The sequence below is a fragment of the Acomys minous genome (assembly GCF_964271855.1).
Source record: "Acomys minous genome assembly, chromosome: 2".
Taxonomy (NCBI): domain Eukaryota; kingdom Metazoa; phylum Chordata; class Mammalia; order Rodentia; family Muridae; genus Acomys; species Acomys minous.
The window spans coordinates 87,758,715-87,785,792 of record NC_140484.1 but is presented as its reverse complement, the minus strand read 5'-3'; the positions used below and the strand labels follow the sequence as shown (position 1 = coordinate 87,785,792).

Genomic DNA, 27,078 nt, shown 5'->3' with positions numbered 1-27,078 from the left:
AATCTTCAGCACTGATAAATAATATAGCACAAAAAAAAATGTAAAAGCTTCAAACAGTGTTCTGGTACAATGGGGGACAGGGCACTGATATCAAACTTGGTTAAAAAAAAAAACCAACTTTTTGACAGTTTGAAAACTACAAATCAGGGAACAGGGACCTATATCAATGAACAAGTCCACTGACTTGAATTGTTTTAATACAAGAATGGGTAACCACTTAGATGAAAATGTGGATAAACATTAGAGAAATCCTCACCCCGCTAGAGTTTGTAGGAAAAGGTTTCTGCCAGGTAGGCCTACAGTGCTATTGCCATCGTTACCAATATCATTATTCTCGCCCTCAATAGCACTTCTTGAGCACTTTCTACAGTCTGTGTGCTCTGCGTGTGTTTCTTTAAAGTGCCATAAAAAAATAAATAAAGTGTCATGTTATCTGATGGCCAGGTTAGGTATCTAAGGTCAAAATGAGGTTCCAATATGCTTTATCTGCTAGGTTAGCACACAAAGTAATGGGTTTCATATGTGTGTGCCATTTTATTTTATCCTCATTTGTTCTGTTCTCTCAATATTCTCCCTTAAGTAACCGGAACAGTGAGTCGCATAACCTATCTCAGTTCTGCACTTACATTACTCTAAACTCCAACCGCAATCATGGTTTAGGCTGTGTACTAGGGAAGACTGTCTTGCCTCTGCTCCGTCTGCAAACCACACTAAACCCCAGCCCCATTGCCCTCTAGAGAATCATAGTGCTGTTAACTAAGCCATCAAGAAAGCGGAAAGGGATGACATCGATGTGGCCCTAAGACTGAAGAGTATCTACAGATCTAACGTGATGCCCATAAAATTCCAATGATACTATAAACTTAAGTATAAAAAAATATCATAAAATGCCTTTTTAAGAACACAAAATATTTAAAATGCCCAAAGCAATTCTAACAAGAAACAACGTGGAGATACGACAACGGCGTCTTTCAAGGGAAACTAAAGATCCTTAGTAACAAAAACAGGCATGTACACAGTGGACTAAATCACCCAGAGCAAACCCACATACCTTCAGGCACCTTATTTTTAACATAGGTTCTTATAGGGACATAGGGGAAAAGCCCATCACAACAAGTTCAGACCGAGTCTGCCTTCTGTCCCAAAAGGAAGCATAGAGTTCGTTGTCTCTAGAGAGACTGACAGTGGGTACTAACTGCTTCTATGGCCACAAGGCAACTTAGGTCATTTCCCCTGATCGCATTCCAGTAGTCATGCTGCCCTACGATAAGTGCAGCAGCCAAAGAAGGGAAATCCTGCTGCATTTAAAGGGCCAGAAACTAACTGCACATGCGGAAGCTTAGACTATCTGCAATACTTGTCCAATAAATCATTTGAAAAAACATAAAAAGAAGACAGAAGAAATATATTTATGGACCCAACAGTACTAAGTTTGTTTGTCTCGTGAGCCTTTGAAGATGTGGCTTCCCTTAAAAACATCTATTTTCACTTGGTAATTGTGCATCCTTTCTGGTAGAACATTTAAAGACACAGTGATAATCTTTACAGAAGAAAACATGCAAACTTTGCAAACTATCTCCAAAAGATGTCCACAATGGCTTTAATCTAGGCTGCACTTATTTGAAATATGCTTGTTCTCCTTGCCAACACATGGGAATTGCTAATGACAACAGACTACAAGCTCACATTGTTATCCATCTCTAAATAACGGACACTAGAAGATCTTACACTAAGGTGGTTCCCAGCTCCAATCAGTTGTGAGCACACACAACACCGCATGTCTGCATCTTCTCTCCTTTCTCCAATAGGCTGAGATCAGAACAAGCTGAGTCAGTCTCCCTCCAAATCCACTTTTAGAACCCAGAAGAGCTTCTGTCTGTGAAAATGGTGTCTAGACACCCCAACTACTTTCCCTGTGATTCACAAATATCTTTAAAGGCCCAAGACTCTGAGAAATGTCAATGATGAAAATACTTCTCAGATCAGAGTTTCATCAAATAATAGTCAAGAGTCATAATCCTGGTTAGAAAAGAATATTTAAGATCATTTCCCCCAATTTACTTCATCTTATTTACAACTACGTCAACTAGAGAACTCTCTGGAACACAGCATGTACTCAGAGACTAGCAGCCATTTGAATGAGTCTAAGCTTACCCTTCTAGGTTGGAGCAGTTTCTTAAGACACACTCTGTGTCTATATCCTTAGCTACTAAGATCTGGTTGCCTCCTATATACCTATGTCGACTGTTTTACTAGGAGCTATGTATACCTAGAAGAAGGCAGTGTGGCATTCTGCACGTCCTCTACCACAACTGAGCAACAGCTGACAGACATAGAGGACAAGACAACTGAACAAATATCAGTTCTAAGATGGGAAACAGGCACTGATAATCCTCCATTGTGTACCATATTTTTCTTTACAGGATATTGATTCTTATTTTTGTTCTGTCTTACGACTTGGACACATATTTTTTCCTGTCTTTTCTTAATTGAAAAGGAAAATCATTCATATTACATCTCAATTGCTATCCCGCGCATCCCACGCATCCTCCCATTCCTCCCTCCCTCCCGCTTTCACCCCATTCCCCTTCCCTATGACTATGACTGAAGGGGACCTCCTCCCCTTGAATATGATGATCAAGTTTCTTCTTGGTAGTCTGCTATCCTTCCTCCGAGTGCCATCGGGCCTCCCCATCAAGTAACATGGCCAAATATGGGGCACCAAAGTGTGTGTGAAAGTCAGTCCCCAGTCTCCACTTAACTGTGGAGAATGTCCTGTCCCTTGGCTAGGTCTGGGTAGGAATTTGAGGATGACTGCACGTATTGTCCTTGGTTGGTTCCTTAGATCAAGCAGAACACCTGGACCCAGACCCGCCCATCACAATGTTCTTCTTGTAGGTTTCTAGGACCCTCTGATTCCATCTGTTCCCCTATCTCCTATATTTCTCTCACTATAGGATGTCCTCACCTCTATCCCACTTTTCTGGTAAGTGAAGATTTTCATGAGACATGCCCCTTGGGCTAGTTGGACACATATTTTTAAAGGAGTTTATTCAATGTAATATCTGTAACTTCAACACATGTCACCAGGGGGAGCAAGTGTTGTTTAAATGGTCATCTCACTGCAAGAAATCTGCAGAGGACGATACTATACTGCTGAAGCAAAGCCTATGTTTAGGTATTTTGGAACATCTCTACTGGCTTCCATAGATGGCTGTCCTAATTTACATTCCCACAAATAACAGTATTGAAAGGGCCTTTTGGAAGAGATATAAAGGGTAGGAGAAGGAAATTCCACATAGAGTAATGAGCTATATATGTAATAAAAGAAGGAAAAAAAATTTGAAGAAAGTGGAAGTGGGAAAATGGAAGAAGTAGTTGGTAAGAATTGATTTTAAAAATAAAGTATATACATGGAAGTGTCACAGTGACAGCAATTTCTTTATGTGTTAACCTAAAATCACATATACATACACACATGCATACATACAGAATTCTCTCTCTCTCTCTCTCTCTCTCTCTCTCACACACACACACACACACACACACACACACACACACACACACACAGATTTCATCTGAAAACTAATTCTACTAAGAATGTACTGAAAGAGAGAGAGTGGATGTTTACATTACACACCTCACTTAGTAGTCTTCTGTAGATATTTCTCTCCTTCAATTCCTCTTTTCAAAATCACCCAGAACTCTCTTCAATGACCCCCCCTTTGCACATTTTTCTGAGTAAATCAGCTCAAATGTAAGCCCAACCCCACACACAGTGAACACTAAAACGTTTCTAAAGTGCTCAGAAAACCCTCACTGCATATTCACTTAAAAGCACATAATGGTCAAATTCAGTTACTCAGACCCACATAAGTAATTGCTCCAAAGTCAGAAGGAAATGTTCCCAACAAAAGTTATAGTGAGTGCAATTTCCTTCAACTCATCACAGCTATGTGCTCTTGTGGGCTTTAATTGTATTTTTTTTTCATTTTTCAATTAATCTAAATATCCTATTAACATCAGGCTCCTCACTCATTCATTTACTGAATAGTGAGATCATAGTGTGCAGTACTTAGAGCTAGGCATCATGGAATATAAAAGTGGCTTCCATCTTCAGTAGCTGACACAGTGAGCGATGAATAACCCATTAGGCTCAGTCATCCTCACACTCATCCTAACACAGGTCATAAACCTCTCAACCCCATAGAGCCTGACTTTCCTCCTCCTCTTTGTATGGGTATTCTTAGTCATGAAGGGACCAACATCACCTCTCATTGTCCTGAATTTTCCCAGTTGAGAGAAAAATGTCTATCCCTGGGCAGAGTAATGTTGAGTCCTTACCTCAAGCCTGTCTCACATCAGCACAGATCTGAGTTGCAATAGAGTGCACGAGCTTATAGTCAACGTGACCTCAGTTTGCATGAACTCTTTGGCTCTTGAAACATCACCTGTTCTCTGTTTCCCTCCCCTATAACATAGGGTCAGTGATTCTCACATGGCAGGGTGGTCCTAAGAATGAGTAAGCACTCAGACACTCCATGCTGAGTCTTCCTAGTATTCCTGAGAGCATCAGTGCAGGGTTTCAGCGCTCTCATCTCAGAGGAAGAAGAACATCACTGAGTGGTACTAAACCAAACTTCCTCACCTTGTGACTTGGAGAGCCTCATTCCCAAGTCTGCACGTGTCTATCGCTGCCCCAGTTCACCTGGCAGCTGATTTGGATGGATGTTGAACCTTGGACCTCTGCGTGTTCAGGAATGGCACTGCCTAAACTCTCAATCTGACCCGAGTTCGCTTCATCTAGTGCCGCCACAGGATGAGTTCCCAGCTTAGGGTATGCTGGCGTTTCCCAACCCTTCCATGCATCCGTTCTATTCTTTAATCACAATGTCAATCTTTTCAGACGTCACAGAACTAAGCACGCTCAGCATAAGCATCAAGTGCTACCTGATCAGCCTATCACCATCTACTACCATCGCTGCTGCCAAGAAAAATACTACTTGTCATGTGTACCTTATCCCGGGCCCCTTCCTTGTTGTTGACTGTCCTAAGAAGGAGCTACGGTACTGGACACCTAGCAAGCTTCCTGAGACTAATGATGTCATGAACCTTAGAAAAGATTCCATTTCCTCCCCCTCCAATCTCCGGGAACCTCACAGAAGAAGAGGCAGAAGGAGTGTAGGAGCCAGGCCAGACATGTCAGGGCACACCTTTAATCACAGCACTCAGGAAGGCAGAGGCAGGTGGATCCCTGTGAATTTGAGGGCAGCCTGGTTTAATAAGGAAGTCCAGGACAGCTAAGGCTACAACTGTTTTTTTTATTTTTTGTTTTGTTTTGTTGTCTCAAAAAAAAAAAAGATGTAGGGGCCAGAGGGGATGGAAGACAGCAAGAAAACAAAGCCCTCTACGTTAACATGAGCAAAGCTCATATGGATGCACAGAGATTGAAGCAGCATGCACAGGGGCTGCACAGGTCGGCACCAGGTGCTCTGCACTTATATGTGGCTTCCGGTTTAGTGTTTTTATGGTATTCCCGAAACAAATGGTCTCTGACCCTTGTGCTCTCTTTTGGGCTCTTTTCCTTCACTGGTCTGTTTTGTTGGACTCGGTGCAATAGTTTTTGTTTTATCGTGTTGTACTTTATTTTGTTATTTTTTTAAATGAATGTGTGAGTGAATGAATGAATGAATAATGTAAACCTTGCCACTAGGGTGAAGATTAACATAATTGTCATTTGTTTGGGCTGGGAGAGAAAAAAGTCTGTTTTTCCAGTGGAGTGACACGGGATAAGTCAACCACTCTAGGGTAGGTCTCATGTTCAGAAGTAGTTGGCCAACAAGTAATGGACTCACAGTTGTGTGTGTGTGTGTGTGCTTTTATTTTGGTTACAGGTTGGTGGGGTGGACTTGGTTGTTTGGTTTTGGTTTGTGTTTTTCTTTTTGGGTTATAATGCATTTTATTTTCTAGGTTTTAGGCATTCTTCTGTTGTGTTCAGTTTTGAAGTTGTTTTTTGAAAAGAACTTAAAGTTGGGTGAGGAGGGAGGAGGAAAGGTTCCAGACGAACTTAGAAGAGGGGAGCAAAAAGATCAAAACATACTTAAATTTATATTTTGTTTTAAATAGTAATTTTTTAAAATGCATGTTTCCCATACTTAGATTTCAGTATATCTCTGTGCCTAAGCTGACACTAGCTTGGAAGGCTGTTGGGAAAGAGCACTGCTGTTCTCTTGACACTTGAACTCTTTTCTGCTCTATGGCCTCTAGAGTGTGCCTGAGACCACACTTGCTTTTTTTTTTTTTTTTAATTACTTCTCTGGGATGTCTTCATTACAGAGACAGTTCTTAGGTCCAAGGAGAAGCATCTGCAAATTGCTACCCATAATGCATAGCTAACCCACAAGCAGCTGGCTCCTCACACACACCACAACTGTTTCTACTTTATGATGTAGAATTTTGTTGACCCATGAAAAATTAAAAACAAAAATTCTTTCCAAAAAAGGAGAAGTGGAACATTACACAGTTAGGTAAGAGGAATCATCTAGCTGCCTCCGGTAGGGACACTGGATTTTGAAAGTGAAACTGAGATGACATAGGAAAAAAAGAAAGTGGAATGGTACATGCTGGAAACCTGCTTTGCGATTCTTCTGTTCTGGCTGTGTCCTACCTGGTAGCTGCAAAAGTGAACTGTTTTCTCTCAGGGTCTCTCCTTCCCGGGGCAGGATCATTCTCTCATTTCATATAACTCTACCTTTTGGAGTGTTTCCAGTGAACTTTGTGATCAGATTGCTCTTATTTGTCATTTCTATAGCTTAGTTAAAGCAAATTGTGTGTATATTTTTTAAAAGTCTACTTCCAACCCTTTGCTAGACCAGTATAATTATTTGATACATTTCAAATTCTATCCGTCCTTATACCAACAGCTAAATGTAGCTACCACCCTTCATCAGAGAAACTTATCTTTCTAATGGGTGTAAGATGGAATCTCAGAGTCATTATGGTTTGCATTTCTCTGATCAAAAATTCAAATGACACCACATGCTGGCGAGGACATGGAAAGAGAGGAAAACTCCTTCATTGCTGGTGAGAATGCAAACCAGTACAATCACTTTGGAAATCTATCTGGCGCTTGCTCAGAAAACTGGGAATAGGGCTTCCTCAAGACCCAGCTACTCCACTCCTTGGAATAAACCCAGAAAATGCTCCACCACACAACAAAGACATATGCTCAACCATGTTCATAGCAGCCTTATTCATAATAGCCAGAACATGGAAACAGCCTAAATGTCCCTCAGTTGAAGAATGGATAAAGAAACTGTGGTACATTTACACTGTGGAATTCTACTCAGCTATTAAAAACAAGGAAATCCCAACATTTGTGGACAAATAGATGGGACTAGAAATGATCATACTGAGTTAGTTACCCCAGAAGCAGAAAGACTAACATAGTATATACTCACTTATAATTGGGCACTAGCTGAAAGGGCACATCCCATGAAAGTCTTCACTTACCAGGAGATTGGGATAGATGTGAGGACATCCTACTGAGACTCTAGGTAAGAGAGTTATAGGAGATGGGGAAATAGAAGGACCCAGAGGGTCCTAGAAACCTACAAGAAGAACATCATGATGGGTGGATTGGGGCCCAAGGGGCTCTGCTCATACTATTGCACTAACCAAGGACAATACAATAGTAAACATTGAAGCCCTACTCTGATCTACCCAATGGACAGGACATTCTCCACAGTTATGTGGAGAGTGGGGACTGACTTTGACATGAGCTCTGGTGCTCCATATTTGACCACCTCCCCTTGGTGGGGAGGCCTAGTGGCACTCAAAGAAAGAATAAGCAGGCTACCTAGATGAGGCTTGATAGCCTATGACCATATAGTGGGGGAGGAGGTCCCCCTTGGTCATAGACCGAGGGGAGGGGAATAGGCTGAAAGCAGGAGGGAGGGAGGAATGGGAAGATACAAGTGATGAATAACAATTTAGTTGTAATCTGAATAAACTAATAAAATTAAAATAAAACTTTTTAATGATTTTTAAAAAGAAACTTGTCTTTACAGCAAATGGAAACTGTCACAGAAAACAACACGTGGGCACAATGCAGAGATCAACAGACCATGGGGGAGCCCCAATGGATATATCTACATCACAGCTCCTGCATCTTTGACTCAGGGAACATCATGGAGTCAGGGGTCAAAGAGTGTAAGAGCCAAAATATCAGGAAGTCTTCTGTAAAACTGTCTCTCCTAAAATGACTGCATAAACAAGGTGGGGACAGTGGCGATATCAATGGACATGTTAATGTGGGAGGAGAAATTTCATGAGGTCCCACTCCTAAGCAAAGAACTCCAGGCAACTAGTGACTACTGGAAGAAGGAGAATTAGCCTCTCTCAGGGAAGGCCACCTTATTGGCTACCCAATGAAGAGTGGTCAACCCTGAAACCATACATAAAAACAATGAAAACAAACTCAGCAGGTTATATCCTTATACATTTATAAATAATAATGGTGATGATGATAACAATTAATACTAATAACAGTAATAATAATAAAAGTAAATAGGCCATCAAATTAAGAGTTGGATGGGCAATGTAAGGAGGTTAGGGGAAGATAGCTGAGAGGGGCTGGAGGTAGAATGAGGGAGGGAAAGTGATATAATTCTATTTCAATTAAAATACATTTAAAATTTTAAAAGAATAATAAATAAATAAATAAATAACCATAATTTAGTTTTGTTCACACTATAACTCTAAAGGCTGGCCAAAAAAAATTGCCTGCCACACTGTAAGTCTAGATGAGGTGTTAAAACAAAGTCTTCCTGACCAGGTACCTTAAACAACAAAGTTTTATTTTCTTAATTTTCTTGAGCACTAGAAATCTCAGGGAAAGGATTTGGCAAGGATGGTTTTCCTGCGGTTTCTTTCTTTGGGCAGTGGATGGTGTCTCCTCCTGTTTCAAGACTGTGTGTCTGGATCTTAATTGCCAGTCACATTGAATTGGGATGCATGCTGATGAATGCACCTCCATTTAATCCTTTCTTTATAGGCCAAATCTTAAAATACCATCCCATTCCGAGGTTCTGGAGGTTAAGGTTTCTACCTGAAAGAACACAGATTGCTGTTTTGTATTATGTAGGAAAAAAAATCCAATGAATCATTTTCTAAGTACTTATTAGGCCAACATAGAAGTCCTCTGAGAAAATCCACCCAGTGGGGTTCGGGACAGATACTGGGACTTGCAGCTGGACCTTGGGGGGGAGCTGAGCAGTGTACGGAAGAGTTTTCGGGGTGGGAGTGGAAGGACCAGGAGGGGTCAGGAGCTCCACATGGAGACCACCAAAGCCAACAGATCTGGGCCCAGGGGGCCTGCATAAACTGATGCACCAACCACGGACAATGCATGCAGAGTACCTAGATGCCCTGTTCAGATGTAGCTGATGGACAGCTCGGGCTCCATGTGTATGTGGAGGGGAAAGGGAGGGGCCTGCCTCTGACATGAACTCTGGTACCTGTGATTTGACCACTGCCCCTTGGCAGGGCAGCCTTGGGGGCACACAAAGGAAGGGGGTGCAGGCTACCCTGATGAGACATGATAGACAGTGATGAAACGGTGGGGGAGGAGCCCCTCCATCAGAGGTCTAGGGGAGGGGAATAGGGCAGAAGAGGGAGGGAGCACGGGAACTGGAAGATAAGAGGGAGGGAATAACAATCGAAATGTAATGTAAATAAATTATAATTTTAAAAAAATTATTTAACAGATTGACTTTTTAAAGGACTTTTAAAGGACTTTTAAATGGCAAACAGTTAAATCTGGCTATAAAGTGTGGCAAGAAAAGAGAACAGAGGAGATAACCCTTGTAAATGTTCCTATTCACAGCGCAGAAAAATCAGTATATAACAAATTTTGTGTACGGGAGAGTGAAAGGCATATACACTTCATAAGTTAAACTCTGTTTTGTAAGGGAATTCAGTTGATTCCTCTTTCAACATGCATACCTAAAAACAGAAGTATAACTTTACTATTCAGAGAAAATAAAAGCAACGGAAATAGAAAGGACAAGTGTGGAGGCCAGAGAATGGGGCTCGGGGAGAAGTTCACTTTGCTTGTGCTTGTCTGTCAGTCACAATAAAAAGAGACCTACAGGTCAATGATTATTAGGTAGAGAAAACAGAAAAAGGACAAATGAAAAAGTTGGGCCATGAGGATTCTCCTAAGACACTATAATACTCTTTAGCTATAAATCTCACAAGCAGCTCGATCTACCGGACACTGTCACTGCCTAGGCTCATAGCCGGAAATTAAAGCTCCAGAATGCTGTTACTTAGGGGGTGAGGAGGGGTGAGGAGGGGGTGAGGAGGGGGTGAGGAGGGGATGAGGAGGGGTGAGGAGGGGTGAGGAGGGGTGAGGAGGGGTGAGGAGGGGATGAGGAGGGGTGAGGAGGGGTGAGGAGGGGGTGAGGAGGGGATGAGGAGGGGTGAGGAGGGGTGAGGAGGGGTGAGGAGGGGTGAGGAGGGGTGAGGAGGGGATGAGGAGGGGTGAGGAGGGGGTGAGGAGGGGGTGAGGAGGGGATGAGGAGGGGTGAGGAGGGGTGAGGAGGGGTGAGGAGGGGTGAGGAGGGGATGAGGAGGGGTGAGGAGGGGATGAGGAGGGGATGAGGAGGGGATGAGGAGGGGATGAGGAGGGGTGAGGAGGGGTGAGGAGGAGGTGAGGAGGGGGAGGAGGGGGGAGGAGGGGGGAGGAGGGGGGAGGAGGGGGGAGGAGGAGGTGAGGAGGGGATGAGGAGGGGATGAGGAGGGGTGAGGAGGGGATGAGGAGGGGATGAGGAGGGGATGAGGAGGGGTGAGGAGGAGGTGAGGAGGGGTTAGGAGGGGTGAGGAGGGGTGAGGAGGGGGGAGGAGGGGGGAGGAGGAGGTGAGGAGGGGATGAGGAGGGGATGAGGAGGGGTGAGGAGGGGATGAGGAGGGGATGAGGAGGGGTGAGGAGGGGATGAGGAGGGGATGAGGAGGGAATGAGGAGGGGTGAGGAGGGGTGAGGAGGGGATGAGGAGGGGATGAGGAGGGGTGAGGAGGGGATGAGGAGGGGATGAGGAGGGGTGAGGAGGGGTGAGGAGTGGTGAGGAGGGGAGGAGGAGGGGATGAGGAGGGGTGAGGAGGGGTGAGGAGGGGTGAGGAGGGATGAGGAGGGGATGAGGAGGGGTGAGGAGGGGTGAGGAGAGGGGAGGAGGGGGGAGGAGGGGGGAGGAGGAGGTGAGGAGGGGGTGAGGAGGGGGTGAGGAGGGGCTGAGGAGGGGGGAGGAGGGGGAGGAGGGGGAGGAGGAGGTGAGGAGGGGGTGAGGAGGGGGTGAGGAGGGGTGAGGAGGGGATGAGGAGGGGATGAGGAGGGGTGAGGAGGAGGTGAGGAGGGGGTGAGGAGGGGATGAGGAGGGGATGAGGAGGGGTGAGGAGGGGATGAGGAGGGGATGAGGAGGGGATGAGGAGGGGGTGAGGAGGGGATGAGGAGGGGTGAGGAGGGGGTGAGGAGGGATGAGGAGGGGATGAGGAGGGGATGAGGAGGGGTGAGGAGGGGGTGAGGAGGGGTGAGGAGGGGTGAGGAGGGGATGAGGAGGGGTGAGGAGGGGTGAGGAGGGGTGAGGAGGGGTGAGGAGGGGATGAGGAGGGGTGAGGAGGGGATGAGGAGGGGGTGAGGAGGGGTGAGGAGGGGTGAGGAGGGGGTGAGGAGGGGATGAGGAGGGGTGAGGAGGGGGTGAGGAGGGGTGAGGAGGGGATGAGGAGGGGTGAGGAGGGGTGAGGAGGGGTGAGGAGGGGATGAGGAGGGGTGAGGAGGGGGTGAGGAGGGGTGAGGAGGGGATGAGGAGGGGTGAGGAGGGGTGAGGAGGGGATGAGGAGGGGTGAGGAGGGGGTGAGGAGGGGTGAGGAGGGGATGAGGAGGGGTGAGGAGGGGGTGAGGAGGGGTGAGGAGGGGATGAGGAGGGGTGAGGAGGGGGTGAGGAGGGGTGAGGAGGGGTGAGGAGGGGGTGAGGAGGGGTGAGGAGGGGGTGAGGAGGGGTGAGGAGGGGATGAGGAGGGGTGAGGAGGGGGTGAGGAGGGGTGAGGAGGGGGTGAGGAGGGGTGAGGAGGGGGTGAGGAGGGGTGAGGAGGGGGTGAGGAGGGGTGAGGAGGGGTGAGGAGGGGGTGAGGAGGGGTGAGGAGGGGATGAGGAGGGGTGAGGAGGGGGTGAGGAGGGGTGAGGAGGGGATGAGGAGGGGTGAGGAGGGGGTGAGGAGGGGTGAGGAGGGGATGAGGAGGGGTGAGGAGGGGGTGAGGAGGGGATGAGGAGGGGATGAGGAGGGTGAGGAGGGGGTGAGGAGGGGTGAGGAGGGGATGAGGAGGGGGTGAGGAGGGGGTGAGGAGGGGTGAGGAGGGGATGAGGAGGGGTGAGGAGGGGTGAGGAGGGGATGAGGAGGGGTGAGGAGGGGGGAGGAGGGGGGAGGAGGGGGGAGGAGGGGTGAGGAGGGGTGAGGAGGAGGTGAGGAGGGGGGAGGAGGGGGGAGGAGGGGTGAGGAGGGGTGAGGAGGGGATGAGGAGGGGTGAGGAGGAGGTGAGGAGGAGGTACCAGATGAGGTGGCATGGGAAGGGCTCATATATGAGTGGATACTGGGAAATCATCCAGAAATCTCTGAGAAGAAACGTGTCTCACATTGATATGGTATCTTATTAATCCACGGCCCTTGCTCAGGAAATCACATGGGCTTCCTAGCATCTCAGTAAGCCTCACTTGACCACTAGCCCCCTACTAAAGCTCCTATGCGCACTTCTTAGCGGACATAAAACAGAGGACTCTCTGTTTTCAGCACCAATCAGCTCTCTAACTCCTGACAGAGCATTGGAAGAAAGGTAAGGATTTGTGCCGAGATGTGTGGGGTTTTTTCCCCCCAGGGTTTGTTAAGAATTTTCATCTATGCTCATATCCTTCTGTTTACATACTGAGAAGCTGCATACAGGAATCATGGCATCTCCTTCAAGGAAAGGAAGGAGACGGTGCTGTCTTCTGAAAACAGTGCCAGCAGCCTTGAATATGGGGGGATGCCAATAAGGCTACCCAGACCATTGACCCTTCTTTCATTTCAGTTATTGAAATGTGTTGCCATGGGGAGGATGCTGCATCTTACACTTATTTAAGAGGCAAGCTGATGTGGTTGCACACTCCCCTAATCTCAGTACTCAGGAGGCGGAGGGGGAAGGGGGATTACATTTGCTTGAAGTCAGCTTGGGCTACACAGTAAGTTGCAGCCCAACCCGGGCTCCATGGAAAGACTGTCCTGAAAATAAATAAATAAACGATAAGAATGGATCAGGGATCACATTTAGACCTTGTTTCTTAGACTGGCTGCTATTAGCCAGATTTTATTGTTTCATTTGCCTTTCGGTGCGATTCTCCTTTGCATATCTGAGAGCTGAGAAGGTGCCAGAAGAAAAATGTTGGTACAACCTGAAATATTTGAGGAGTGTCCCTTGACTTGGCTGTTTACAGTCATAGACAGGGTTAAGGGACACTGGCAATGCATGACAAATCACCTTAAGGGATACAATAGTAAGGCACTGTGTCTAACCCTGTACATAGCCAGGGAAGAAACAGTTCTTGGAGAGGGAATAAGACCTAGCTATAGTTTTAGAGCAGAAAAGGACAGCCATGAAAGTGGAGAGTCACGGCCACTGGCAACTCACAGGCTCAGGAGTCAAAGCTAGGAACCAAAAACTCAACTCTCTTCTCCTCCCTCCCTCGTCCCTCTCTCCCTCCTTCCCTCCCTCCCTCCCTCCCTCCAGTCTCCTGGTGGTGTCTCCCAGTGACTCTAAAACCACATGGTCAAACTGAAGGACACTGTGTCCAGACAACAAAGATCTTAGTTTCTTTCCCATACCCTCCAGCCAACTAAGGCTCTGAGAGCTTGTCTAAAAGAACCATGTTCTCTTCCTGGTGCCTCTCTGTACCCTCTCTGTCCTCTCTGTCCATTGGGAACTTCCTTTCTAGGTGTGCCCTCTGAAGGGAGTCACGCCCACTTTTTAAAGCCAAAGGGAGACACTGGAATGGGACATCTGCCCTTAACTGGTTTCTACCCATATCTTTCTTCTACATCACTGGCTGCCCTTCCTCATTTCTGGGCTTTGCTTCTGTTATGTTTTATTTACCCCATAAATTGTTAGGTCAAACTTGAGTTCAACTTGAAAATTAACCCTGGGGTTTTTTTCTCTCCTCTATGACCAAGGGAAAGTAGTTCTGTGATGCTGGGATGGTAGGCCTGGGCAGGAAAAAAGAACACAGTATTAAGTAATAATAAATCACTCACCGTCTCTGCTCCAGTCCCATCTTCTAGCAATTGAGAAAAATGTTAACTCTTACCTCTTCGGCTGTTGAACAAACCAAAGGAGAAAATATCTGCTGACTTCAGATCAGTTGCTATTTCTATAGTTAGGGTGTGAGTGTGTGGGTGTGTGTGGGGGTGTGGGGGTGTGGGTGTGGGTGTGTGCTCTCTTTGTATTTTAAGTTCTACACTTCCACTGCCCTTAAAAGTAGTCTCTCCAACAAAGGCTTTTTCCTGCTAAGTAAATACCACTAAAGATCTCCTGGGAGAGGGAATGGAATTCTTTCATGTGGCTTACTTCACACCACACCAATTAAGTCTTCCTTTTGTTGTTTTGTTTTAATTCCACCACCTCTTTTCCCAGCACTCATACCTCACTCTCCTGTTGTTCTGTATGTTGCTGGGCAATTCAGCCCAGACTCATATATTACCCTCTGCCACTCAACCCCAACCCAGGCTACCATAAGCATACACACATACACACACACACACACACACACACACACACACACACACACACATACACACACAGAGACACACACACACACATACACATACACACACACATACACACACATACACACACACATACACACACACACATACACACACACATACACACACACACATACAAACACACACACATACACACACACACACATACACACATACACACACATACACATACACACACACACAGAGTGCAAAAATAAATCTACATGCTCACCAAGCCATAGTGAGCTCTAGTGTTATGGGGGGAAAAATCAAGGTTCCCTCAGGTACAAAAGAATTTTAAAACACCACACACACACCCACAAAAACAGATTCAAAGGAAGCTCATTGACAATTTTATTATGATTTCAGAGCAATAGAATAGAATAAGCAAGCTGTAAATCTGTGCAGCTTCGGGAAGGAGGAAGATGGAGAAGGGGAAGAGAAAAAGCCATGCCTTTTGAGCTGGGTCCCAAGAAAGCTGGCATGTCCAGCAATGGAGGCTGGAAAGAAACTCCGTGGTGGGAGGGGACGTGGTTTTCAGAGACGAGTGAGAAAGTCCAGAGTGTCAGGAAAATCCCACTTGAGCTTTTGGCTCATATCCAAAAGAAAGTAAGATATTTTTTAAAAAGGCAAGTGTGGTGGTGGCTTATGCCTGTAATCTCAGCACTCAGGGAGGCAGAGGCAGGTGGATCACTGTGAATTCAGGGCTAGCCTGGTCTACAAAGCAAGTCCAGGACAGCCAAGGCTACACAGAGAAAATCTGTCTTTAAAAAAAAACCAGAGACAGAGAAAGAAGGGGGAGGGGAGGGGAAGAGAGAGGCAGAGAGAGACAGAAGGGAATCAGGCTGAGCTGCACCATCTGAGGGAAGCTCCGAGTGGCTCCATGGAGGAAGATGAATGAGCTGTCCTTCCTTCCACCTCCGCAGTAATCTCCCGGCCAGCTGACCGACAAGCTCAGCTTGGTCAGCTCAAGGGAGGAGGTAAAATTATGTAACGTTTTAATCTGCTGAGCAGACCAGTGTCGTGTCTTAGAGGTAGAACACAGAATCCACATTTTTGACCGAGAGGAAGTATCTTTCCCTTAATACACCTCAACAAAACCCTGATAGTATTATCTCTTCTGTGTTATTTTAAGTCCTAGGGAGGAAATAAGATGCTTCCCTTTCTAGTGTTACCAAGAGAGCAGGAGGTGAGTCCAATGCTGGCCACAAGAGAGAGGTCTGTCCCTGTAATATTCAGGAAATTCTTCTAAACATTCAGAGCTGTCCAAGAGAGCCATGAAAAAGAAAATATTTTTATTTTTCTAAAGATTTTATTTTATTGGCACATACATTTATATTATTTACATAAATTTAAAAATTACATACAGCAAGAAGAACCACGAAACAATCAGGGATTATATGAACGTTACATTCATGGTGTTTTGACTAGCTGTATTTGGCAGCCTTGTAGAAAACATCTTTCCTATCTTGGTGAGTCTAAAATTCTGAGTGAGAGTCAATATCTATCCTATCTCACCTCTGTCAACTTAAAACATCTATCTAGACCTGAAAACTTCTTAACCTCTAAACAGCTAAGGTTAATTGTAAGACTAAACTATCTGGTCTTCAACTCCATCAGAGACTTAAGAAGGAATGAAACTTAATTACATGAGTGAACTGGAAGTGCACGTTAGCAGATGTCTCTGTCATTTTTTTCTCTCATTTTGGAATAAAATAGTCTTAATCTTCCTTTGCTTGAATGTCTTAGTACCTACAATTGTGTTTCATTTTTGCTACCATCATGTCCTCTGCCGCTCACTCATTGGATTAGCAGAGATCAAGAACACAGTCTGCCACCCACAGAGTTAGACCCTCAAAAGCAGACATTCCTGTTCTCACTGGGTTACATAGCCAGAAGTCTTCGCTATCCGCCCTCACAAGAATCAGACTCCCTTACAACATGAAATCATCTCCCACATCAACAGTCATGATTGTGGCCTGAGGTTTTCTTTGCCATCTTTAATTTCATTACCTGAGAGAAATTTTCTAGGCCAGGACAAAACAATGCCTATGTCCACATTCCTGCTTTCTCAAATCCTACCCGACTTTTCTCTTCTTACCTTAAGAAATTCTGGAGACATGGTGTGGTGGCTGGCAGGGACTGCTGGGGTCTGTATGAATGTCTAGCCTACAGAATATTTCTCTGTCAGTAAAAGAGAGAAAATATAGTATTCAGTGCCCACAGGAACCAGGCCAACTCAAAGTGAAAACATCCCATCTTTTAAAAATACTTAATTGTGTGCCTGTTTCCTTCCCTGTGACACAGGGACAGTAGTTCCCATGCCACACTGTGGTCCTGAGAATGAGAAATCACGCTTGTGGGTGCTTGTGTCGTGCCTGGGCTCCCAGGGGTACTTGAGATTCCAGTAAACTCAACTGAGGAAACCCACATTACTGCAATGACTGGACCTAAGAAGAGCATTTCTCTACTGTGTTGTCTAGTTTTGTACTAACCTAATACAAGCTGTGGTCATTTTGAAAAAGGGAACCTTAGTTAAGAAAAATAAGCCTACCAGATTAGCCTGTGGGCAAGTCTGTGAGACATTTTCTTTTCTTTTTTTTAATTTGTTCATTCATATTACATCTCAATTGTTATCTCATCCCTAGTATCCTCCCATTCCTCCCTCCCTCCCGCTTACCCCCTAGTCCCCTCCCCTATGACTATGACTGGGGGGGGGGACCTCCTCCCCCTGTATATGTCATAGGGTATATGAGCATGCTCTTCTTGGAAGCCTGCTATCCTTCCTCTGAGTGCCACCAGGCCTCCCCATCAAGGGGACGTGGTCAAATATGAGGCACCAGAGTTCACGTGAAAGTCAAACCACACTCTCCACTCAACTATGGAGATTGTCCTGTCCATTGGTTAGATCTGGTTAGAGGTTTGATGTTTACTGTATGTATTGCCCTTGGCTGGTGTCATAGTTTGAGCAGAACCCCTGGGCTCAAATCCACCCGTTGTAATGTTCTTCTTGTAGGTTTCTAGGACCCTCTGGATCCTTCTATTTCCCCTTTCTCTCATACTTCTCTCACTGAGTCCCAATAGGATGTCCTCACATCTATCCCACTTTCCTGATAAGTAAAAACTTTCATGGGACCTGCCCCTTGGGCTAGTGTCCAGATATAAGTGAGTATATACCATGTGAGTCTTTCTGCTTCTGGGTTAATTCACTCATTATAAGCATTTCTAGTTCAATCCATTGGTCCACAAATTTCAGGAATTCCTTGTTTTTAATAGCTGAGTAGTATTCCATAGTGTAAATGTACCACAGTTTCTCTATCCATTCTTCTATTGAGGGACACTTAGGCTGTTTCCATGTTCTGGCTATTATGAATAAGGCCACTATGAACATGGTTGAGCATATGTCCTTGTTGTGTGCTGGAGCATCTTCTGGGTATATTCCAAGGAGGGGAATAGCTGGGTCTTGAGGAAACCTTATTCCCAGTTTTCTGAGAAAGCGCCAGATAGATTTCCAAAGTGGTTGTACAAGTTTGCATTCCCACCAGCAGTGAAAGAGTGTTCCCCTCTCTCCACATCCTCGCCAGCATGTGGTGTCTCTTGAATTTTTGATCTTAGCCATTCTGATGGGTATAAGATGGAATCTCAAGGTTGTTTTGATTTGCATTTCTCTGATAACTAAAGATGTTGAGCATTTCTTTAAGTGTTTCTAAGCCATTCAATAGCCCTCTGTTAAGAATTCTCTGTTTAATTCTGAGCCCCATTTCTCAATTGTGTTGTTTGGTTTGGTGGTGTTTAATTTCCTGAGTTCTTTATATATATTTTGGATATTAGACCTTTGTCAGATGAAAGGTTGGGGGAGACCTTTTCCCAGTGTGTAGGCAGACATTTTCTGGATTAATGATTGATAGTGGATGGCCAGCCCACTGTGACAGGTGCCAGCCCTGGGCCAATGGTCCTAAGTGCTACAGAAAGTCAGGCTAAGTAAAACATAAAGAGCAAGCCAGTAAGGATCCCTCCATGGCTGCTGCTTCAACTCTTGCCTCCAGACTCCTTTGAATTCCTGCCCTGATTTCCCTCAGTGATGGATGGAGTGTGTCCTGAGAGCAGTCACCCAAAATAAGCCCTTCCCTCCAAAAGTTGATTTTGGCCATGGTGTTTTACCACAGCAACAGAAAATCTAACTGCAACGTCCATATTTCTGCAATGTGCCTCTGCTGAGGAGCTTACAAGCCACCATCATTGCCCTGTTGGGGCTGGCAGGAAATTCCATCATCCTCTAAATCCTGAGCTTCGGCATGCACAGGAATAGCCTCCATCAATATGTGTAGCTAAGGACCATCTTCCTCTCCCTACATTACTTCATTGTAGGTTCCCTGGCTTAATTCACCTACATATTTTATTCCACCACTATCTTGGTCCCCAGTGGCTTGCTCATTGTGATCAGCTGTTCCTATATAGTAGGCTATTGCAGGCCTGAACACATTCAATGCTTTAGTACCACTTCCTGTCCACATATGACCTGTGTTGACGCTACTACCACAAAACATACATTAAGTGTCCTGTGGGCCCTTCTCCGCATATTCCTTTTGCTGATGGGCATCCTGCAAAAGCACCACTGTAGCTTACTGTTTAGAGATTCTGACTGTTACTGGTGTTGTACGGCGCATTTCATCACTACTACGTGGCTGGTAGTTTTGTTGGTTGCACCCCCTGGGTCCATCCTTCCTTTCCTGATTGGTGGAAAGTTTTAAGTGTAACTTGGCACAGATGTTTGTGGGTTTTCAAGCTTAAAAGCTCTGTAGCATTCTGGCCTCTGGGTCACAGTTCAACTCCTGAGTCTGTTCTGTGGCACTGATCTATCAGTAGCAGCTTGATTACAATAAATTCTTGCCATTTGCATTGACCTGGTGTTTAAGTTGTACTAGATCTAAGCAGACCTCATAACGTAAAGGCATTGAGTACATCCATAAGCTTTCTCTCCAGTATGTGTTCTTTTCTGCAGTCGGAGATAACAGTGAAGGGCAAAGGCTTTACAACATTGTTTACACTCATAAGGTTTCTCTCTAGTATAAATAGCTTTGTGATAATAAAAAAAAAAGACTATAGAAATGTGCGAAGGCTTCACCATATTAAATACATTCATAGGGTTTCTCTCCAGTATGATTTCTTACATGCCTTTGAAGATCACTGCGACATGCAAAGGCTTTACCACATTGGTTACATTCATAGGGTTTCTCTCCGGTATGTGTTCTTTTATGTATTTGGAGACTTTTGTGATGTGAAAAGGCTTTCTCACATTGATTACATTTGTAGGGTTTCTCTCCAGTGTGTGTTCTTTTATGTACTTGGAGATAGCTACGATAGGCAAAGGCTTTACCACACTGATTACATTCATAGGGCTTCTCTCCAGTGTGTGTTCTTTTATGTATCTGAAGATAATCATGATAAGCAAAGGCTTTACCACACTGACTACACTCGTACGGTTTCTCTCCAGTGTGTGTTCTTATATGTATTTGGAGATAACTGTGTTGTGAAAAGGCCTTACCACACTGATTGCATTTGTAAGGTTTCTCTCCAGTATGAATCCTTTCATGTCTTTGAAGTTGACCATGATAAGCAAAGGCTTTATCACACTTACTACATTCATAAGGTTTCTCTCCAGTGTGTGTCTTTTTATGTATTTGGAGATAACCGCGTTGTGAAAAGGATTTATCACATTGATCACATTTGTGGGTTTTCTCTCCAGTGTGTGTTATTTTATGTTTTCGGAGACTACTGTTATATGCAAAAGTTTTACTGCATTGGTTACACTCATAGGACTTCTCTCGAGTGCGTGTTCTTTTATGTATTTGGAGACCAGTGGGAAGTGCAAAAGTTTCACCACACTGAATACCTTCGTAGGGTTTCTTTGCAGTGTGTGTTCTTTTATGAATTTGGAGATAACCGTGATATGCAAAGGCTTTTCCACACTCATTACACTCATAGGGTTTCTCTCCGGTGTGTGTTCTTTTATGTATTCGGAGAGAACCGTGCTGTGAAAAGGCTTTATCACACTGATTACATTCATAGGGTTTCTCTCCAGTATGGATTCTTTCATGCCTTTGCAGATGACTGTGACAGGCAAAGCCTTTACCACACTGATTACATCGATAGGGTTTCTCTCCAGTGTGTGTTCTTTTATGTATTCGAAGATGACTGGGTTGTGAAAAGGCTTTACCACACTGATTGCATTTGTAGGGTTTCTCTCCAGTGTGTGTTCTTTTATGTATTCGGAGATAGCAGTGATATACAAAGGCTTTACCACATTGATTACATTCATAGGGCTTCTCCCCAGCATGTGCTCTTTTATGTGTTCTTAGATAAGTGTGATGTGAAAAGGCTTTATCACATTGATTACATTTGTACGGTTTCTCCCCAGTGTGTGTGCTTTTATGTATTTGGAGACTACTGCGATGTGCAAAGGCTTCGCCATACTGAATACCTTCATAAGGTTTCTCTCCAGTATGATTTTTTTCATGTCTTTGAGGATGGCTCTGATATGCAAAGGCTTTACCACATTGAGTATATTCAGAGTCTTTCTCTCGAGTATGACTTCTTTCACGCCTGCAAAGATAATTGGGACATGTGAAACTTTTACCACACAGATTGCATTCATAAATTTTCCTAATGAGTGACTCATACTATATTTGCAAAGGGAACCAGGTAAAACAGAGGATTTTTACATTCTTAGTACTCATAGGGAGTTTCTGTAGTGAGAGTTTACAATGGAGTTAGAAACCCAACCAATTATAAACTTGTTCCACACTCAGGAACTCTAAGTGGGGACACTACACATCTTCTAACTGTTCTGGGACACAGAGAGGTATATAGCTTCTCTCACTATCCCTCTGCTCACATGCCTTGCATCCATCGTGACATATGATGTAACTATTAAAAGAATAACAAATGAAAGATTTCCACACTACATTCCCATAGTTTGGCTTTTTGCTCCTCATAGACATGTGGTATCAGATTACGGTTCCTCCAAAACAACATTCTTGACTCTCATAAACTGCCCTTCTTACTAACCTTAGGAACTTTACTATAAGTATATGAGCATCACCAGTTTACTATGGAATACTTGCTCATTAGAAGGTTTTGGACACATACTTATCAACTATTCAAGGTGTATTCCTTTTACAATGTGTGAGTGGTATGAGACTAAACAGATGGGCCATTCTACAGAGCAGCTGTAATGGGGCTGTGATTCAAATGGTGGTATCTGTTAAGACATTGTTTCCTTGTCTTCTTTCTTAGAGGAATGCCTTGCAACCCACAGCAGATACTTAGCATTGCGGTACATGGTTTGTGAGATTTTAATAATCATTGATATACTTAAAGCAGTACTTTTTTCACTTGCTTTTTTTTTAACTTCTAAGACACATTAAAATTTCTTCAGAGGCATATTCATATCAACTTGCAGATAAAAATTACCTTCTATGTCTTCCAGAACTTTGAAAATGTTCTTCAATATTATGGTCTTCCCAATTATTGCCTAAAATATAGTACCAGAAAATATATGATATATTATTGGAAATTAGGCAAAATTCAAGTTACTATATCCAGTGAACCTGATTTATTCACCTAATTTTACCTCAAACTCAGTTGGAATTACAAAAGAGCATCAATAACAAAGAAACATTTTCCCTTATTTTAAAAAGTGAAAGAAAACTCACAGTCTTACCTATAGCCATGAGGTTCCTGTAGGTCTCCAGCATCACATCTTTGTAGAGACTCTTCTGGGAAGGATCCAGCAAAGCCCACTCTTCCCGCGTGAAGTTCACATGCACATCATGATAGGTCACTGCATCCTAAAATATGCCGTACATGTGTACAACAGAAAACATGATACTGACATCACTGTACATGTATGCATCACTGATAATATATTCATATAATTCTGGTGCCTTCTTGACTTATTCCTTGATGTAATTTCCTTATTTTCTAATGTAATTACCAAGTCATTTTAGAAGGAAACTGAGTAATAAGGCTCACCTCTGTCTTTTTTTTTTTTTTTTTTTTTTTTTGCCCTTTTAATAGGATATAGACTTGCAAGAAAAATGTCACCTACCAGATATAGAGAGACAAGCAAACAGTCCTGATTGGCATCAGAGAAATTGTATGAATAATTACTAACTACAAAAAATTATGGTCAAGCTGGGTGTTTTGGAACATGCCTTTAATCCCAGCACTAACTCAGGAGGCAGAGGCAGGTGTATCTTGTTGAGTTGGATGCCAGCCTGCTCTATGCAGTGAGTTCCAGGACTGCAAGAGGTGCATATTCATACCCTGTCTCCCCTGCAAAAATGAAACAAGCAACCAAGAAAGATAAAAAGAACTCAGACAGTTTTACTGAAGTTCTTACAAAGAATTACACATTCGCTCTAGTTCTGTATTCATGTTCCAGAATCCTGAAGTGCCCTACTTTAAACTGTAACAGTAAGAAGATCTTACTAAAAGGAAATGCATCTTTAAACAGTTACAAATGGACAAGTGAAAATATCAGCAATGTAAACCTAGATCATAAATAAGCAACATAGGGCAGGAAAGACGGCCCGCAGTGACAAGATCTTGCTGGTCTTGCAAATAATTGGGCTCAGCTGCAAGTGCTTCCATGGGAGCTCACAGCTATGCTACTCTGAGTTCAGGGGTTCTAAGGCCATCTGCTGACAGGGCACATGTGAGGCGCATATTCATGCAGACAGGAAAAATACTCAAAACAAACATAACAGGCAGGAAGAATGTCACACACCTGCGGTCCAGTGACTAAGAGGGCTCAGGCAGTGTTAATGTCATGAACACATGCCATCCTAAGAAACAGAATCTTTTCCCTGCCAAATTCCAAAAGTCTGGATGTGGCTAAAGGACAGCATAACAGCATATCCTTGGCATATACAAAAACCTACATTTTAGCCCATAAACCAATAATAAAAAACAAAAAAAAGCCAGGCATGTTAGCCCACATTTATTCCCAGCACTCTGGAGCCAGAGTTATGTGGACCTCTAAGTTAGAGGCCTATCTGCTCTACATACCAACTTTAAAGACAGCCTGGGCTACACAAAGAAACTTTCTCTTTGAAAAAAAAATTAAAAATAGAAAAACATCAGGCTTGCAAAACAGCTTGGCATTGACTAACAATCGCTTCTACTTCACATTATGTGATTTAGGCATAGGGTCTATAATGGTGAAGGCATGACAGCATGAGAAAAAAAGCTGGCTGATCAGTTTCAACCACAGCACAGTAAACACAAAGAACAGGAAATCAATTGAGTCTACAAATATTCAAATCTCATCCCTAATAAGGAATCTAGAAATATTCCTCCTACAAAAGCTTCCATTGCTCCCCAAAGAAAGCCACAAGTGTACAATGAAATCATCCTATCTCAGAGCTTCCCCCTCTCTCTCCCTCTTCCTCCTCCTCCTCCTTCTCCTTTCTGTCTCTCTCTGTCTCTCTCTGTCTCTCTCTGTCTCTCTCTGTCTCTCTCTGTCTCTCTCTCTCTCTCTCTCTCTCTCTCTCTCTTTGTGTGTGTGTGTGTGTGTGTGTGTGTGTGTGTGTGTGTCTCTCTGTCTCTGTCTGTCTGTCTGTCTGTCTGTCTCTCTCTCTCTCTCTCTCTCTCTCTCTCTCTCTCTCTTTGCTTGATTTTTGTTTTTTTGAGACAGGGTTTCTCTGTATAGCCTTGGCTGTCCTGGACTCGCTTTGTAGACCAAGCTGGCCTCAAACTCACAGTGATCCACCTGCCTCTGCCTCTCTGAGTGCTGGGATTACAGGCGTGCGCCACTGCACCTGGCTGATGGGAGCTTTTTGGTTCAATCAACTACATTCTGACCCTGGTCACTATAGGCTCATGGTCACCCTATGATGAAGATGCATTTAGTCTCACTTCAGTGATCCTAATAGTGTGCAACAGCCTGTACACTGTTCAAATGTCCAAATTCTCTTCTGACACCCAAGACAATCCCTTGATTTCCACATCTTGTAAAATCATAAAACAAGCTATATCTTTCCAGCATCAAATGGTACAGAATGTCCTTCCCATTCCAATAGAGAAGAGTGTGTCCAAAGTGAGGGAAGATTAAACCAAGGCAAAAAACCCAGCAGGGCAAACACCAAATCCTGCAGCGCTGTCTCGGGCACATGGGCTTCGCATCCAAGGGCCCTAGTCTGGTAAATTTGTATTTTAGTGGAATCTTCCACTTTCCTTCCAAGCATGGGGTCCTTTGTGTGCACTTTCCATTGTACCCGATGTCCAGTGGGAAGTCCTGCAGCCAAACTTCAGTCAACATCAAACAGTAACAACAACTAAACCAAAAAGTGACTATGAATTTGAAAGCAAGGAACAGGAAATGGGAGGCGTGAAAAAAGAAATAAAAAGGAAAGGACATGGCTGCAACTGTGGTCCAAGCATGGTGGGAAGTCAGACTTGACCAGATCAGCAGTGTGCTGGTTCCGAAAACAAGAAACACGAAAGATTCATGGTCATGGACTCTTCCTCTGTGGTTTCAGTTCAGCGCTGTTCCAGCCATCTGTGTCTGGCAGAGTCAGAGAGCCCCAGGGACAATATTGTGGGAGTCCATTGCGTTGAAGCTGTGAGGATGAAGCCCGAGTTGCATTTTGAGACCACAAACAAGATGTTGAGACACCTGAGCCATGAGAAATCTGCCATGGAGAGATGCAGACAGGGAGTGAAACTGACCAAAGTGAGGATGTGTGAGAAGTTGGTAAGGGGCAGGGCCATCCAAGCCCTTGGATGCGAAGCCCATGTGCCCGAGACAGCGCTGCAGGATTTGGTGTTGGCCCTGCTGGGTTTCTTGCCTTGGTTTAATCTTCCCTCACTTTGGACACACTCCTCTCTATTGGAATGGGAAGGATATTCTGTACCATTTGATGTTGGAAAGATATAGCTTGTTTTATGATTTTTACAAGATGTGGAAGTCAAGGCATTGTCTTGAGTGTGAGAAGAGAATTTGGACATAGCTCCTTCTGAAACGCAGGAACATGCCTGGCAGAGCCAGGAACAGTCTGGGGCCTAGGCCTCGGGAGCTTTCCCTAAGACCTGGGGTATAGAGAAAACACAGAGCTTCTTCTTTAAGCCAGGAATGTGCTTGGGAGAGCTGGTAATGGTCCAGGGCAGGGCCTGTGGGAGGGCTTGCATGCAACAGAACTGTGCATTTCTCAGGAATAAAACTGGACCTTTAAGGCACACCAGGCCTTCATGTTGGTTGTGACCCTGCAATGCCCCGCTTGAGCAGCTTGTTAGGGGGGACGGGCCTAGTGGCTGGTTGTAAATCCGAGTTGTTTCCTTTGCTGTGGTTTGGAGCCATGTTTCTGGACAATCACGGTGAACAAAGCTGTATATCTTAGCATCCTAATCTCTGACAGGCCTGGTTAGAATGCGACTTACATGTGGGGTGTTTCAGAGGCCGTCCTCCCCCAGCTAAATTCTGCTTGATGTTACCTACTATCTCCTAAGCACTGGTAAATCCTTCACATCATCAATCCCACTATTCTACATCACAGCTTATTATTGGAGTGCTGCCCAGCACGTGAGATGCTGCTTACAACCTCCATGAGATTAACTCCAAAAGGATCTTACACCTAAATATTAAATGCTAAGGGCGGGATTTGTATAAGATACTAGGGAATCTAGGGCTCTCCGAGTTTAGAATCCCGCCAAGGAAGTTTCTATATGCAGGCGCCTGCTACAAATGCTCTGCGAAGATGCTGCCCTAATATAGAGAAGTTACTCAGAGGCCACCCGCCGGGTCCAGCGAGTGGTGGGACCTCACAGGTGGCCGCGTCTGGCCGTCGGTTCCCACCCAGCCCCCGCGGCTCCGCTGCCTGCCCCTCCCGGCTGTGCGCGCAGTGACCAAGTGCTCACCATGTCGCGACCGACCCGACTTCGGAGCTTGCCTGAGCGCCCCTCGGCACCCAGCAGCAGCACTACACACCGAACCATTCAAACCTCCTCAGCCACTGAACGGAACCTACAGCCTGGCACCCGGAAGAACCCGCCTCCTCTCCTGTCAGCCTGGAGGTCCTGATTGGCAAGTGAGTCCTGAGTGACAGGAGCACCTCCCCTAGGCTTAGAGGGTGCTAAAGGGGCACAGCACAGTGCTTCCTGACACGGACCTTTTCCAGACGTGCAGAGACTTGCATTTCAGTAGTCCTTGTGCTTGTCCTTAAACAGCAGACTT

The 27,078-nt window shown here is 44.7% G+C and overlaps 1 protein-coding gene across 8 annotated transcripts in view; it reads right to left on the bottom strand.

Moving 5' to 3' along the window:
• The window catches only part of LOC311592453 (zinc finger protein 120-like), a 202,172-nt gene extending 175,294 nt beyond the window's left edge, over positions 1-26,878 (bottom strand). Inside the window, exons 1-6 of one of the 8 annotated variants that reach the window (XR_014777417.1) lie at positions 26,763-26,873; positions 22,567-22,693; positions 22,317-22,377; positions 21,325-21,446; positions 16,945-17,027; positions 15,216-16,105 (exon numbers count right to left, since the gene is read on the bottom strand). Coding sequence is in view for 5 of the 8 variants with exons in the window: in XM_084772869.1 (XP_084628995.1) it covers positions 19,973-21,446; positions 22,317-22,377; positions 22,567-22,693; positions 26,763-26,840 (1,740 nt within the window). In the remaining 3 variants the exon portion in view is untranslated. The other 7 variants (XR_014777416.1, XM_084772870.1, XM_084772871.1 and 4 more) reach the window with 7 other exon arrangements.
• Between the last annotated feature and the right edge of the window lie 200 nt (positions 26,879-27,078).